This window comes from Parasteatoda tepidariorum, chromosome X1 (assembly GCF_043381705.1).
Source record: "Parasteatoda tepidariorum isolate YZ-2023 chromosome X1, CAS_Ptep_4.0, whole genome shotgun sequence".
NCBI classification, from domain to species: Eukaryota; Metazoa; Arthropoda; class Arachnida; order Araneae; family Theridiidae; genus Parasteatoda; species Parasteatoda tepidariorum.
The window spans coordinates 63,207,817-63,225,164 of record NC_092214.1 but is presented as its reverse complement, the minus strand read 5'-3'; the positions used below and the strand labels follow the sequence as shown (position 1 = coordinate 63,225,164).

At 27.3% G+C, this 17,348-nt stretch overlaps 1 protein-coding gene across 2 annotated transcripts in view; it reads right to left on the bottom strand.

Moving 5' to 3' along the window:
* LOC107452617 (G protein-coupled receptor kinase 2) overlaps positions 1-17,348 on the bottom strand; it is an 81,138-nt gene that overhangs the window by 7,459 nt on the left and 56,331 nt on the right. For both annotated transcript variants that reach the window (XR_001585201.3, XM_016069152.3), the window contains exons 8-15: positions 17,042-17,235; positions 13,985-14,022; positions 11,764-11,853; positions 8,240-8,328; positions 8,045-8,164; positions 4,357-4,500; positions 3,461-3,598; positions 2,604-2,740 (exon numbers count right to left, since the gene is read on the bottom strand). Coding sequence is in view for 1 of the 2 variants with exons in the window: in XM_016069152.3 (XP_015924638.1) it covers positions 2,604-2,740; positions 3,461-3,598; positions 4,357-4,500; positions 8,045-8,164; positions 8,240-8,328; positions 11,764-11,853; positions 13,985-14,022; positions 17,042-17,235 (950 nt within the window). In the remaining variant the exon portion in view is untranslated. The remainder of the gene's footprint in view (positions 1-2,603; positions 2,741-3,460; positions 3,599-4,356; positions 4,501-8,044; positions 8,165-8,239; positions 8,329-11,763; positions 11,854-13,984; positions 14,023-17,041; positions 17,236-17,348) is intronic.

The window sequence follows — 17,348 nt, the reverse complement described above, 5'->3', positions numbered from 1 at the left end:
ATTTTTTGAAAGGTAAAAATAGAAATTCATTAAAAAAGTATATTTTTGTATCAGACTTCCATAAATTAAAATATTGAATGCATTACTTATTTAGAATATTTAAGGCTTACACCATAAACTATGAAGATTACTTTCATTAAATGAGGTAAAGTGGATAGTTGCAGAAAATTAAAAAAGGTAAACTTAAAAAACCATACCTTTTTATGAATAAAAGCAAATAAGTTTAAAAAAAACTCCTCGTTAATATTTTTTTTTAGTTTAGAGCTACAAGCTTGAACTTTGAGTGTCATCTTATTAGTTTCTTGCTTAGTTCACTTATGAGTACAGCACATATCAATAACGAAACACTGCCGAAATGCAATTGGTTATCTAGTGCTATTCTTAAGTTAGATGCAGAATAGTTTTCCCGCCATATACTAGACCGATAGAGGCAAAATGCAGAAATTCCAGGGAAAAAGGGGGAAGGTTTTTTATTTATAAGGGGAAAATGCATTAGTCGTGTTTATCAGTGAACAGTGGAAAGCTAATGAAAGAAATATGTCATACTTTACTACGTAAATATAATGATGAAAAAAAAGTGAAGTGGAAATATAAATTTTTATTAGAATACAGAAATAGCTAAAGAACAGCTATTTTTTAATCAATTATTAAGTAGGAATATAGTATTAAAATTTTTATCCAGTTACCAGAAAACTGGGAAAAACTTTGCTCGCTTTCCCGCCATTACGTACTAGAATGAACAAGTCATCCTTGAATCTGAGTAGATAGAAAGGTGCGTTCGTTAAAAAAAGTGTTTTAATTTTTATTTCATAAAATATTTAAACTAAGGTTTAACAAAATGCACCAAAACCTTATGCTTAAAATCCCATTGCAACCCTAACAACAAGTTTGCAAACTGAATGCCATCAAGATTCTTGATGCCTGAAAGTCAAATGGAATGATGTAATTGCAGGAAAAGTGTAACTGTGTGAAGCAGAGGAAGAAATTCTAAACTCAGTCTCTGCCAGATTGATTGCAGGTTAGAATGAAGAAATTTTGACCTTTTTATTATTTTAGAAAACAAAATAATCTTGTAAATGAAATCAGATGAGACAAATTATTTCGTTTTTCACTTTGATTTATGCAAGGGAAATAGCAAACAGGAGGTGGTAGGAAAATTTAAAATATATTACTATGCTGTACTATATAAATATAAGAGTGAAGTGAAAATACAAATTATTAATTAGAATACTAAAACTACCAAAATACGGCCATTCACTTCTATTCAGTATTAAAGTAGGAATATAGTTAAGCTGCATTGAATCATTTTTTAACAATACAGAAAACTGGGTAATTTAGACATAAGGGATAGAGATGGTCCCCAACAATCTGGATAATTGCTTGTCAACCGTAGTAAGAAAATCAAGGAGATTTTTAAGCAAAAAATTTAAAATATGAGAAAATAAATATTACAAGCATTTCAAGTAATAGACTTAAAAGATAATTATATCTCTTACAAATAAAAAAAAATCAGATATAAAGTAAATTAATATCGCCCAGTCCTAGTCTTGAGTAATATTGAATTGATTCTTGTATTTTACACAACGAAAAGCTTAACGCATTTAAATATGGCTATTTTTGTTACAATAAAAATTTATATAGCATTCAAACCTTGTTTAACATACATAAAATTGCACAAGCATACCAAAAGATTAAAACAGTGATTCTTAACCATTAGTTATTCATTTATTTTACTTGAACCCGGATTTTAATCCATAACCTAAGAAAATCAAGGCATGTAATACAACTGTATCGTAAATCTGGAGACAAGCTCTTATATGTTAATTTTTCTTCGTTTTTTTTATCGAGATAATGATTAAAAAAAATTTCTTAAATTACTTATCACAGTAAAAAATGCTACATTAACCTAAAATACTAACAAAATATAAATTGAATATAATATGCATACCAATTTAAGTTTTCATGTCTGATTCTTGGATTTGACACATGATTGTTATTTTACCTAACACTATTAAATAAACCAATTAAATAACTATTAAATAACACGATTAAATAAACCAAACGCTCATAAAAGTTAGTGTGTTTTCTATTATGTTCGTGAAAATTTTAGTTAACATTCCGATGGTTTACTAACATTTCAGGAACATAAAAGATATGATCAATTGAGAGGTCTTTTTTTAAAAGCACAATGCTTATTAAAATCTCTTTATTTCTCCCCTTCTTTGTTTTCAAGAAACACTAGACAGTAGTTAATGGTAATATAAACAGATTATAATTGTAATATAAACTAAGTAGAATGGATAACTTAGTCAAGAATTACACAAGGGAAAATAAATAAATGTTTTTATCATTTTATTTCAAATTTTCATAAGATTTCAAAAAATTAAATTTTGATATTAGCTGTAAAAACACAGCAAAAGGTTGATCGATTAATTAATGTATTTTTTTGGAAGATTTAAGGTTTTTGAGATTTCACTTTTTTGCAAACTTCATTTTGTCACCAGTTTAAAAGTATTAAATCAGTATTCTTAATTTATAAACACTACTTTTAGGTACAGTTTCTTAGAAAGGAAGTAAATTCTTATTTTTGAATAATCACTTACCAATTTTTTGTTTTTTTCCGAAAAGGAAAACAGCCAGTAGGCTCTACAGGTGGAGGCTGATCCAACATTAAATCAGGGCTAGGACCACCATCAGGGCCATAAATATTTAATTCAGAATAACATTCTGTTTCAATCATCTAAAGAAGAAATTTCCATCAGAATATAAAATTTAGAGGCATAGATTAAAAGAAGTCAGCATAATTCCTCAATTGATTTACAGATTGCACAAAACCACAGTAGTAAATTATGCCAAATTAAACGATTGATTAAATATTTTTCGTAGCTTTGATTTAGGTCTATGGAAAAAAAAGCGTACCAAGTTCAATCTTAACTTGGCTGAAAAAGAACTTCTTGCAATCACTTTTATTTTGTTTATTTTATCATTGTGTGTATATCATAGTAAAGTGAAAAATGTCAGATGGTTTACAACAAACAACTTAATAGAATTATTCAAATAATTTTTAACACACAGAACAAAATATTAAACTTTTATTAATTGAACAAATTAGAAAAAAAACCTCTCTCTCAGAACTTTTAGATAAAAGAGGTATGATTTATGATACGAAATTATGACATTACCCATTGGTGCATTGTTTAGCAGGAACTAGGTAAAATTTATTGTGCATATCTGTAAACATGCCATTTAGTGCACTATTTATTGTTTAAGAAATATAATTTAAAACTGATAAAATAATTACACTAACATTCATTTATTAATAGACAAAAACTCTTTGTATGGAAATGCTTAAATAACATACAGATTACTTAGATATCATTTCTTTTATTTTCAAATGAGCTGAAATTTTTTTAAATTCAAATAAATCACTTAGAAAAATTTCTACAAAACAAAAACATACTTCATGTTGCCATGGTATTGATATGCTTCCCATGTTAAACTTGCTATAAAATGTATCATCACTAGCATCTATATTAACACCTTTCACTGTAGAAAATTGCTCAATATCCAAAACATCTTTAGCATATACCGCATGTGGCTAGAATTAAAATCAGACACATTAATTTTGAACCACTAAAAAAAAAATGCAAATAAAACATAAAACATCAATTTCATATGATACTACATTTAATAATATGTTCAGCGTAACTTTTCAACATAATTTTAATATAAATATGTGTTATTAAAACTTTAATTAAAAAATATTGATGTGTGGCACAGAGCAAACAATTTTTCAATGGGTTTTGTTGAGTAATTAATTAAAAAATATTGATGAATTGATTCCAATCCAACAATTGACTCCACTGATTAATATAATTTACATTTTGATAATTTTTCTATGCAATTTAGAATTTAATACTGTTTTTAGTTTCGATTGTTTTAAATTTTAACTCTTTCCAAACTTGAATAGTTCAGTTGAGGGGACATTTTTTTCCCCTAAAATTTATTTTTTTCACTTTTTAGTGAAAATTTTTCTGCAGTTTCCTGAATAATAATAAAAAAAAATAAAGTGCTTTAGAATAGAATATAGCGACAGAATTCCAGATAGTTTTTGCCAAACTACTGTCAAGAAACCATCAATGCAGCCCAAATTAACGCATAAAAGTAGATAATCCCATTTCTAAAAATTATCATTTCTAAAATAAATGCTTTGCATTTCTATATGATATTATGAAATAAACTGGAATAAAGAAAGTAACATCAAGTATACATCAAAATATCTACAACAGGAATATTCCTAACTTCATAAAAATATGAAGCAAAAGTCAAAATATGAAGTAAGGCAGAAATACTTACATCAGGCACAAAAGGAGGTTGTAAAATACCAGCTTCTAATCTTTTCCAATTGATACTTTTAAAAAATGGATGGATCTTAACTTCTAGAGCGCCATATCTTCCTTTATTACTACCAAGCCTTTCTTTAACTGTTTTTTTCAGCAACTAACAATACAAGCACAATTCACAAATTTGAGTAACATTTTTAAAAGCAATAGTAACACATATTACAACATTTGTTAAAATATTATACTCTATCTAAAGCGAAACAACAAGAATAAAGCACAAATAAAGGCATAAAAATGGATAAATTATAATTTAGATTCTATAAATAAGAACTTTCCTCATAGTTAAAACACAAATGACTGTAGAAAGTAACAACACGAACACCTTGCAATTAGTAAAAATGTGGTTTAACCGGCAACGTAAGAGGAACAAAATGATAAGAGGAGGTTATATAAGTAGATTGGGTCAGAATCACAAGCTGCCAAATATAGAAATTATAATAGATTTCCAAACCTTTTTCTTCATTTGAAAAGCAAATTTATCTTAAAATACAGCTTACATTAAATTAATATTAGTCCACTTCCAAATAATACCAATTAGGACTTTTATTGTGGAACCAAATATAGTCATTATCACGTAGAGACTTATTTTTCTCAAAGTAAAATTTCTTAATGATGTAAAATAGTAATTTGAAGCATTAGTCATCTTTCATGGACAGGAACTAATAATAGACTTAAAATTTTAATTTAACTAACACCAAATATATATATATATATATATAAATATTTTTCNATGCAGATATATATATATATATATATATTTTTTTTTGACACTTCATAGCATAGCCTTTTAACCTTTTTCTTTGAAGACTGTGGCACAATATCTGGGTATGGAATAAAAGAGGCCTTCTATAGCAAACATGGGGATTTTCGCCTATTCAGACTGAGGATTCTGAAAGAAATCCGCCCTTGAAGTGCTCTGACTTTTCTTCCAATGAATTAACAAAAATTTTTAGGTCAGGTGATTGACTAAGCCAGTTCAAAGTTTATCATTTTTAGCCGTAAGCAAACTTTTCACAATTTTGGAGGTATGCTTAAGACCATTATCCTGCTGAAACATCCACAAAGCATTTTTTACAAGCATAAGGTAGGACATGAACTTCTAAAATATTTTTATAAACATGTTGATTCATAATCCAATCGACATATACAAGGGGAAAAACTTAAATCTGATGGAAAGCTTCTAGAAGTATCAATCTGATCTGCCTTTGCTTCACAGTTGCCTGTTGGCATGGGGACCTATTCTGATGCCTTTGGAGGATAAATATAATGTCAGTCATTATTTCCATACATCTTAAATCACTCCAAAAGACCTTCCAATTCTTAATTGTCCATGCTTTGTGCTCCTTTACAAATTTTAATCGGGCCACCCTCTTCTATGTCCGAGCACATAACCCCAATCTAGTTGCAATCAGACAACGTACTTGTATCAGGTAAAAACATTTTTTTATTAGAAAAACTCAGTTTGTATCAAGTAAGAAGCAAGTTCTGTAGGTAAAAAAAATAACTTTTGTAACAGGCTGTCACAAATACATTGGTAAGTGGAACATTTCTTTTGAAAGTCAAACAAATTTAACAAGATAAAAAAAAAGAAAGCGCAATAGTAATTATTTTCTTTGCCCAGGAAAATTTTATCCAACAAATCTATGTTTATTAATTTAATGAAACAGATACTTAAAATATAATTATAAGCACATTTTACGGACATATGATTGCTGGAAGAAGACGCTCTGAATTTTCTTCAAAACCTTATACAGTACAGAACCAGTTATCCGGAAATTAGAAAACTGGAAAACCAAGAAACCGGAACGAAATTCGGTAAATTTTCCCACCATTTTTAAAAAATTTGTTTTTTTTTCCTCATAAGATTATAGGATTTTTCTTTCTTTTTTGAAAGATGCTTACATACCATCATTTTAGAAATAATCATTACTGTATTACTTCATCATTTTTTCTTCTTATTAAGATTATTTCCTAATATTTTTTTTTGTTGGGTTTAACAATAAAAAAAACGCCTTTTTGTTTCAATTCAGAAAACCGGAGAAATCAGTTATCCGGAATAGCGATGGTCCAGATCGTTCCGGATAATCGGTTCCCTACTGTAATATGATTTTTTTCTCTACTCTGAATAGTATTTTTGTTCCATTGAATGAAAAATATTAAATAAATTATCATTTTTATATACAAGAGTAGCATTTATAAAATATAAAGGGTGAAAAGTAAACTTTTTTTTTCATGAACACATAAAAAATTATCTATACAATTTTCCTATATTTTCAACAAAAAAAAGAAGAAATAATTATATATATATACATATATATTCTTCCCTTTTTCGCATTCTATGAGTCACCATCACATTTTTGCACTGAGAAAATAAATAAATAAATAAGAAAGCAATTTTAAAAACCATGAAATCCGTAGCAATAACTGCAAAAAAAAAAAAAAAAAAAAAAAAAAAAAAAAAAAACAGATTTAAGACAAAATTACGCAAGGTTACTCCAATGCATGTTTTGAGATTCGCATGTTAACAAATAATATTGTATTAAAATATCAGGATTTCAAAAATTAAACGAAAATCAGTAGCAATAAACTGCTAAAAAATCAATCAGCCTTATTACTTCATATAAGCTTTTTTTTCTTAAAAAAAATTAAATAAATAAAAATGCCATTTTCTGAGTGAACAATCTCTTAAATGTTTGCAATTTCAAATTAATTTTTAACAATATCAATTTTACACTTTTGTTTTCACCATAGTAATTTGAAATTAGCTCAAAGTGACGTTTTGTTTTTCTTATAAATCTGTGCAAAAAAAAAAAAAAAAAGTAANAAAAAAAAAAAAAAAAAGTAGTTTTACACATGAACAGGAACTCAGAAAAGAAAAAAGGCTGTTGCTAGCAATGGAGGTATAAATGTCTCAATAACAAGATTTAGTGAAAAATATGAAAACGTTTCGCTGAAAGAAAATGTTCTGTATTGGAAAGAAAAATGAAACAATCTCACAAAAAGAAATTTAGAACTCATTTTTTGAAATTTCCTGCTGGAAGTCAGATTTGTGTTTTAGCTCAAAAAGGGCCAGAATAATTCATTTGTATTAGTTTGCATCATTCTTAATTTGGCAGATAGGTACACTTGGCATAGGTGTGAAACCCCTAAAAGCTGTTAAATACCTGTTATCTTTTGAGAAATGCATATTCTTCGTGCTTAATTTTGTAACTTAATTCATCAATAGCATTTGAATCCTTCACAGATAGCATATATTTTAAAACTTAACTTTTATACAATAATGAATCAATAAAAATTCTACTTTTATTAACAACAAAGTACCAATTTTTAAGATTCAGTTTCTCAAACTCATTAAATAAACTTGTCAAAACAAGTTTATTTAATGAGTTTGTAATGAGTTATATATAATAATTCATTGAATGTATATTATAAGCATATTTATAAAGTTTAACTTAAAAATATTTGAAAATTTTAAAGTAAAAAGCAGCCATGTTTCAAAAAAAAATGACGTAAGTTTATTAGGTAGTTACATTTTAATTTGTTTTTATGAAATATTTATTAGTGCAAATTTTAAAACAATGCTTCAGGAAACAAGCAAAAAAACCAACTTAGTACTCAGAAATAATTTGTATACACCCTACCTCTTGGCATAAGGATTTCGCATCATCATTAAATTTTGTGGAATATCGTTCTTTATCTTCCTTTACCCTCCTTTCAACTTCTTCTCTTTTTACTTTTTCTTTTCTAGCACGGAAAGGTGCCTAAAGTAAAAGTTCAGTGTTAAAATCAATAAAATCATTTACAAAACAAGAAATAAATTGAACAAATTAATTTACTTGTCCTTCAATCATTTCATAAATGAAGCAACCAAGACTAAACCAATCTGGACTAAATGTGTATTTTTCATTGTCTATAACTTCGGGAGCTAAAAAATAAAATTTCATAGAATTATCAAGTTACACTGTTTATAAGCTGTTATAAACTGTTTTAAAATTAAAAGCTTAAGTAAGAAGGTTTTTGTATTGGGAATAGCAAATTCAGATAATTTTGAACTACAAAGAGATTTTTTAAAAAAGGATGGATATAAATTAGGCACAAATTATCCCATACATCATTAGGTGGTAAAATATCAAATATGCAAAAAGTAGAGTTATTAGCCTAATGGTGTGCTTTCATTTATATAGAGTGAGTTTAAAGTCATACACATTAAAGTTCAATGGTCCAAAAATGTACCAATTTGAGAACTCAAATTAACAAAGTATTATAGAGATTAGTTGAAATGATTACTTTTCTTTTTTGAAAACTCTAGGTATTAAAATCTTTTTGAGAATACCAAAGCTAGTTAATTTTACAAGACAAATTTCAGGAGCTGCAACAATAAATGATTCAAATAACATTTTGAGGTAACCTATGCTGTATTCCTAATTTCCTTGTGCTATTGGTCAGCAAATATAGAAACTTCATTTAGATTTTATTTGTTTTTTACTGTCACAATGAAGGATCTTCCCACTATTTTCATATCAGCTACTGTTTCAATTAACCTGATATGGTGAATGGGTAAATCACTGTTGAGTTTTAGCACCTATAATATAGCACCTGGCAGATTGAATTGGATTAACAATTGAACCAAATTTTGGTAATATGCATAGTTATTAGCTTCAAAAAATTTTATTTTTTTTAAAAAAAGTTTTATTTCAAGATTATTTTGTAAGTGGTAAGCAATTCAGACAAATTAAAATAAATAAATGTTAGATTTTCTTTTTATAACATAAATAAGATTAAACTTTAAGAATAAACTTATTCATCGCAAATTAAAGTAAATAAACAAAACATATTTATTAGTAGAGAATGGGGGGGGGGTAATTAAAATGAGAAAACATTTCAGGCTATAAAATCTTTTTAGCTGATTAGAGGAAGGATATAAGATAAAATAAAAACAAAACAAATCATAAGTTTCCTTATGTCCAAATAAAAATTAGTAGATGCCACCTCAATTGAATGATTACTAACTTTTTAAATTAATTCTAAAATTATGCATGGAATAACTAAAAACAGTCTTAAAATTTCTGAGACAAAATATAATAGCACAATTTGGTTAAATTAAAGTAAATTATAAGTTAGTAGACAGTCCCTAAATAGACAATGCACAAAGGGTGGAGGCTATCAACTGTTTCATTTTAAATATAAACAAAAAAGAGTCATTATATTTTGGTTATAATATCATTTAGCTGTTAACTTTGCAGGGATGAGAGTAGTCAGAAAGTAAAAAAGGAGGATATCCATGAATATATATATATACAGAAATTTGACAAAAAAGTGCAATTTTTAAACTTGTAGGCCATGTGATTATAAATCCCGATGATTAATTTTAAAATTGTATGAATATATAAATATGAATCACGTACACGATTTTAAATTGAGAGAATATGAATCCCGATATGAGGCTTTTAAATTACGTGAATATGAAACTCTATATCAAATTTTAAAAAATGTGAAAATACAAATCATGATGCGTAATTTTTAGATCACGTAAATACGAATCACGATGCATAATTTTTAAATCGCGTGAATACAAATCACATTGTCTAACTTTGAAAGCATGTATAAGTACGAAAATCGATGTTTGATATTACAACCACAAAAACGAACCACGACATTGGATTTTAAGTTCGCGTGAATACGAATTGCTACATAGTGTTTTAAAAGCGCGTAAATACAAATCGCAATATTGGATTTTTAAATCTCGTAAATAAAAACAGCAATGTACGATATTTATCTCGCCTGAATAAGAATCGCAACGTTCAACTTTAAAAAATCAGGTAAATACGAAAATCGATGTTTGATAATAAAATCGCGATTTTAAAAATACATATATGCAAAACGGGATATTGGATTTTTAAATCTCGTAAATAAGAATCATAATGTACAATGTTTAAACAGCGTAAAAAGGAATTGCAATGCGCAACTTTTAAATCAGGTAAATACGAAAATCGATGATTGATATTAAAATCGCGTGAATAAGAATCGAGATATTTGTAGAGTCTGAACTAGTGATTTCTAAAAGGCTTGTTTGTATTGTTTTTGTTTAGACATAATAAATAAAAATTTACAAGATTAATTGAATAAGCAAATAAATATTTTCACAGCAAATTCACCTCTATTTTTTTCCATTTGCTTTCACGTCAGACAACAGGGTCACGACGTCTAAATTGCGAAAATACGAGCTATCCGGCGGACGAATAAAAATACGGAAAATCTTATTTTCTGCGAGTAAAAGCGGAGAAAATAGCTAAAATAAGTAAAAATACGGAAAAGTTTGCAGCTAGGACGTAGTTTGAATTTTCTGTTTATCTTTGAAAATCGTAAATAAATATAATTATTTTATTTCAACAACTGTATTTCCAAAAAAAAAAAAAAAAAAAAAAAAAAAAAAAAAAAAAAAAAACGGGATATTTATATATATATATAAAAAATGAAACTTTTAGAGAATCGGAGTTTTTGATAAAAAGGTTGAAATTCGAGAAGCAAAAGCGAAAAATCTCATCCCTGTACAAAGGTCAACCAGTTTTAACCCAAGGAAATGATTTTTAGAAAAATTTCAGGCGGAGGAATGAGGACTTCAATACTTCCGCTCTGCGGAAATTAAAATTCCTCATAAAATATTTTGACATGTTAAAAAAAAAGTTTTTTTCGCAGAAATTAGCAGGGAAAATGGAAAAATCTGAAAGAAAGCGGAAATCCGCGGAAGAATCACATCCCTGACATTGCTACTTAAAAAAGTCAAGAAGACACTGTCAAGAAGACAACAGAGTAAATATTATCAAATTAGAAGCAAAAAAGAGTTTTGAGAAAAATTCATTTGGAAAAAATAGTACAGTTGGACACCTCAGTGTTGATTTCCTTTTGTTCTACAAAATGAGTTTTTATGCAGTTTCACACAGCTCGAGCAAGCCAGCTCTCTCCAAATGATTTAAAACAGTAACATTTTACAAATGACAGGATAAACCTAAATTCATAACTGTAAGCTGACATGTATCAGATTTATCTCATCATCTACTAAGCCTCAAGCGAATTTTTTTTACTCTTGGTAACTGGGTCAAATAAATAAGTGATAGGAGGAATAACAATACCATTTTGTATGGAAAAAAGTAGAAAAACAATTTAACCAGGTATGCTGGTTCCAAAAGTAAAATTCCACGACAAATTGTCAATTTTCCAATTTTTGACTAAAAGTCATGACTTTCCATTGATTTTCAAGTGTAGAAATACGCTGGCAAATGTCTTTTTGCCATGGCAGTCAAACATTTGACAGAAATTGACATTTAATGAATAGGACATACTAAAATATCAGCATACATACCCATATAACCAACAGTACCAACTCTACCTCTGACCATTTCTCCATCTGATATTTCAGTAGCTAGTCCAAGATCTGATATTCGGACATGGCCTAAAATAAATGTATATTATATATATATATATGTATGTCTGTATATATATAGATATATATATATATATATTAGGGGATATTGAATTCTCTCTGATCTTTTTGCGGTAGTGAGGAAAAGATGTGAATTCCTATTATTAAAAAATGAGATGAATCTTAAAACTCTGGGTTGATATCTTCTGTTGCCTCAGTGGGTCGAAAGTTCCAAAAATTGGACTAAAAATTATTAAAATGCAGAAATTAATACATAACCACAGATTTAGTTGATCGGTTTGAGGTAGCACTTAAAAGTTGCAATGTTTTAAGAACATTAACTATAATTTTTTTTAGAATTACAGATTAATATCTTCTGCCGCCTCATCGGCATCTAATTTTGGAAATTTCGACGCATTTTGGTACTTTTCTGTATAAATGTTTACTGCTTNCCGGTTTTTTGGTTTTCCGGTTTTCTGATTTCCGGATAACGGGTTCTGTACTGTATATATATATATATATATATCTTTACACACATAAGTCTCACATTTATTAAAATAATTTTACAAAGTATAAAACCACTAATTTCTTAGTGAAGAGAACAGTGGATAAAAGTGGCATGTGAAGTTTTTAAAAATGTTAACATAGAAAAAAAAAAACTAGTTTTTAGAGTGACCAGAAACAACATTTTTGGCACCATGCCAAAACTAAGAATCTGCTACAATGGCAATTGGCCAAATTTTACTCTTTGTATGACGCCTACAATGTTATTGCAATGTGAATTAGAATCTCAATACTATTATTCATAAGAGTGAATGAATACGAAAACTACATACTTGCATAATTTATAGATGAGCTTTATGATTTGGCTAAAGCTACCATCATTATTTTGAAATTATTATTAAGTCATGCTGTTCAATCTTTTAACAAACAAAATGAAACGTGAGGTTAGTTATTGTACTATTTCATGATAGTAGCAATGTATTTTAAATACTTATGATCATAGAATAATATTTGTACACTTAGAAAATTTACCTAAAAGAATCTCCCAATTCTAAAAATTCAATTTGAAATACCAGCCTAAAGAGCAAAAATAAAGTGCTAGGAGGAAAGAAAAAAAAGAAGAGTAAAATGCAAACATCAAAATTAGTGGTTTCACAGAGCAAACAAATTCTATACTTCATATTTCCTCTATTAATGACTCATAATTTACTATTATTATGCAGAAAAGAAACGACATCAAAAATATTTTTTTTTTCCTTTTGAATAATCCAAGAGTTTCTATCAGGGAATGAAACAATAATATTTAATCTGAAAAAAATTTAGAAAATTTTCCTCTGACAAACACATGTTGGTAAAATGTAGCCACCTTTTTATCTTTTGTGTTAAAGATTGTTGTAATAAAGTATAAATAATTCTTCCTTATTAAACTTTGGCTTTATGTTAGCAAATGGTATATTATTTGTGTTAACGTAGGGAGGGGAAACAGTTACAAAAGATACTTAGACCAGGCAAAAGATAAAAGGCAATGGATTTAGGTAAAAAATGGAAGTAGCATTTAGATGAATTATTGAGTTATTATTTTCAAGTTATAAATTCAAAAGTTCTATGACCACCCTCCTTTCTTTACAAAATCAGCCTTTCTTTACAAAATGAGCTTAACTCCGAAAAATAAATATAAAAAATTCCTACACACTCATATTATTGCATATTTTAGACTGACTAACATGTCAAAGCCATTTAAAAGGATTAATTTATAACAGACAATTTTCTTTTTACTCGAAATGGACCCTTGATTAGATTGTAAGCTTTTTGGAGTAAAACTTTATTTTTGTAATAGGGAAGACACATTTTTTAAGGAGTTGTTAACATTATGAATAATTTATGAAACAGTTATGTTGAGGAAAAAAATCTAAAAAAGGAGCCTTGTGAAATTACACATTAAAATTTTCATTTACTTACCTAAAATTTTCATTTACTTACCCAAAGAATTTTTAATTTTTGTAAAATTTTAAATGTAAAAGTCTTCATCAAAAAAAACTTAATTTTTCACATTTAAAGCAATTTTAATTGTAACGTATCTATTTTAATAGCTTATTGGATGCTATAATCTTTAAATTATGCACATAGTATTTAGGTAAAAATTAAAATTTAAACATACCATGATCATCTAAAAGGATATTTTCTGGTTTCAAATCTCTAAAAACACATAAATATTAAATATTAATAAAATATTTATTTAAAGAACAAAAATAAGAAACTACTATTTAGTATTATTTTTTGTACCCTATCTTTGATATTACAATCACAATATTTATAAATGAATACATACACAATCAAAACTATGATTATTTGTGTCTATAATTCCTTTTTTCGAAAGTAATTTCAAAACCTTAGCAAACCTATCAGCTTTAATATTAAACAATCATCAGTCACTGTATTATATAAATTTATCAAGGAAAATTAAATTTACAATAAAGAATTTGGATGTGTTACATAACTATTTTGCTATAAAAATATTAGTATCCAATTTTTTTTACCAGACTTTTTTTTTAATAAGTAAATTATAAATCAATTTCTTCAACAACAAAAAAAATTCAACTTTTGTGTAGCTGCATACTTTCGGTAAGTAACTTTGGAATAATTAATTAACACAAGACTGTACTAAATAAAGAAAAAGCCAACTCTTGCTAAATTATAACCATATAAGCTACATGACGTGAACTGTACAAACTTAAATAAAATAAGAGCCTGTGAGCTATTTAGAATAGGTATTTTTGATTGTGTACAATGATTATTATTATAAATACTATTCCTTCAAAAATTTATTATTTACCTATATATTCAAAAGTTTATTATTCATACATCTATAAATTTCATGAAGGTACCTAATGTTAATTTATAGATGAAAATACAGAAGGGAAACAAAAAAACAACAAATTTACTAACATTTAAAAAAAAATTAAACTGATCTTAAAATCTACCTAATCTTGTGGTAGGATTTAATAAATAAGTTACCGGGGCAGGATTTTATAAATATGTTACATACGTATACGCAATTAATGCAACAATACATTAATTAACGTCCCATATTTTTTAAGTTTTTACTTTTCTTCTTCATGCCACTATCCAGAATTTTTATTATATTTCCTAACATCAAGCAATTTATTTTTGTATGCTTCCCAGTTTTGAGAACTAAGTAATGAAAAACTATGATGCATCCCATGACAGCAGACCATATCAATCTCTGAGATAATCCTACGAAAACACAGATTGATATGATCTGCTGTCATTGGATGCATCATAGTTAGCAACAATCCTACCAGTAAATTATTCAAAGTATCTCCTTGAAAAATTAATTATCCCTGAATAAGTGAAAATGAGTGTTGCAACTGCATGAGAAAGGAGTACACAGTGAAAGTGGCAATGCATTTTCTATTGTTGAAAGTGAATACCTTGCAGACCTTTTTACTCAAAGTTTTTATCTTAGCTCCTATATAATAATAAATTTTCAAAGATAAGAATATTCTTTAACTCTCCCGAGCATCAAGCTTCAAAATAACTAAAAACTAATTACAAAATAACTAAAGCAGCTTGAATTATCCAATTTTTCGAATTATCTATATTCAAGACTAATGGGAGTTCAGTGTATATAATGTTAAATGAGCTTTAGCACATGGGCATGTTCTAAAAAGTTGTCAACAAGATACCCTGACTTAGATCCCTATTTAATTACAGCTCATCAAATCAATGTCAATGATAGAACATTGAAGATTAGAAGCTTAATAATTTAGAATTACTTTATCAATAAGTAAACATGCTGATATATTTCAGTTTTACCCAAAAACTCATCCATTTTACACTATTTTTCTGTTTTTCCTTCAAAAACAATTTATTTCAACTTTATAGCTTTAATTAATAAATAAACAATGTGATCCTTTCTATCTTTAAATGCATATATTAGTGGGAAAGAGAAAAGTTTAAAGAAGTGGTAAAAAGGTCAAATGAATTTAAAATCTAAAACTATTAATGGCATTAAAGGCAAGGACAAAGAAAAGGAAACTGAAAACTAATATTAAAATAGAACTTTTAAAAATTACAGTAATAAAACGTTTGGGCTAAAAAATGTTACCAAAACTTTTTTCATTCTTTTGCAGCGTACAGCCTGAAAAAAAATCACACTGAATAACTTTAAATCTAGAAAACTTCAAAATACTTGCATGTTCTGCCAACTTTTAAAATATCAGAAAATGGTGCTTTAATTTTAACTAAAATAAATATTTGAAAGAAAAAAAAATAATAATTTCTCAGACATCACCCTCTCAGGCTTAAGAGTGAAATATCAAAAATATTTTTTTTCACTCAAATTTAAAAATTACAGAAGAACCTCTTGATTGTCAAAGTAATTGAGACCAGATCTACTTTGGATAAGTGAAATATTAAGATTGTAGTGTTAAAAAAAAAAAATTTTAAATCTATTTTCATCAATAAACTCTAAAAATTGAGCTTCTTTAAATAATTTAAATTTAATGACCATTTAATCCAATGGGTAAGAAGTTTTATTTTAAAATTCATTTACATAACAGCAACACTCCTTTTCTTTTCTTAATAAATCATTTGTACAAAGCAACATCTACTTCTGGATTAACAATATGGTTTAATTGAACTTGAACTCTTTTTTTTTAATTTTTTTTATAGCATCATACAGAAAAAATGTGCTTTAATTTTTGAAAGTCTCATGCATAGCAGAATAATCACAGCATATTATTAAAATTGGACAAAGAAAAAATATTAAATGTCAGTGTAAAATCTTGTTGCTATTGCTTCAAAAAAGTGTTAAACTTTTCGAAAATTAGTGATTGAGTATTTTAAACGTAAATGTAAATTAATTTTTAAATGTCCATTAAACAAATTCTCACAGTGTTGACCTCCTCAGCAACATTGCAGAAAACATTTTATGCTACACACTATTTTTGAATTGAATAACAGGAAACAAATAGTTTTTTGATGCACAGAAACCATCAGCTTTAAGTTCAGCGAGAGCCTATTGTTCAGAGAGTTACAATAAATATTTATTTAATATTAACAAACAGAAATTTATTTTTATGAATACGACAAAATATTCAGGTGTTCAAACCTTCAGGAGTTAGACCAGATATAACATTTTAAATATTTAAGACAACTAGAGTAAGAATAATTTTTAAAAAATTCACATTACCGATAAACTATTCCTTGAGCATGCAAATGTTCTAAGCCTTGTGTAACTTCAGCTGCATAAAATCTTGCTCGCACTAAATCAAAACCTGGCTCACCACCCATATTATAGATGTGAAACTTTAAATCTCCCCCATTCATAATTGTTAAAACTAAACACAATGCATCTTTGGTCTCATATGCATATGCCAGACTAACCTGAAAAAAAATATTAATTCTTGTTTTAAAATAAATTATAGTATAGTAACTACAAAGCATCATTTTGAAATCTCATCATTTTTTGAAAACTTATAGCTTAAAACCAAAGTACT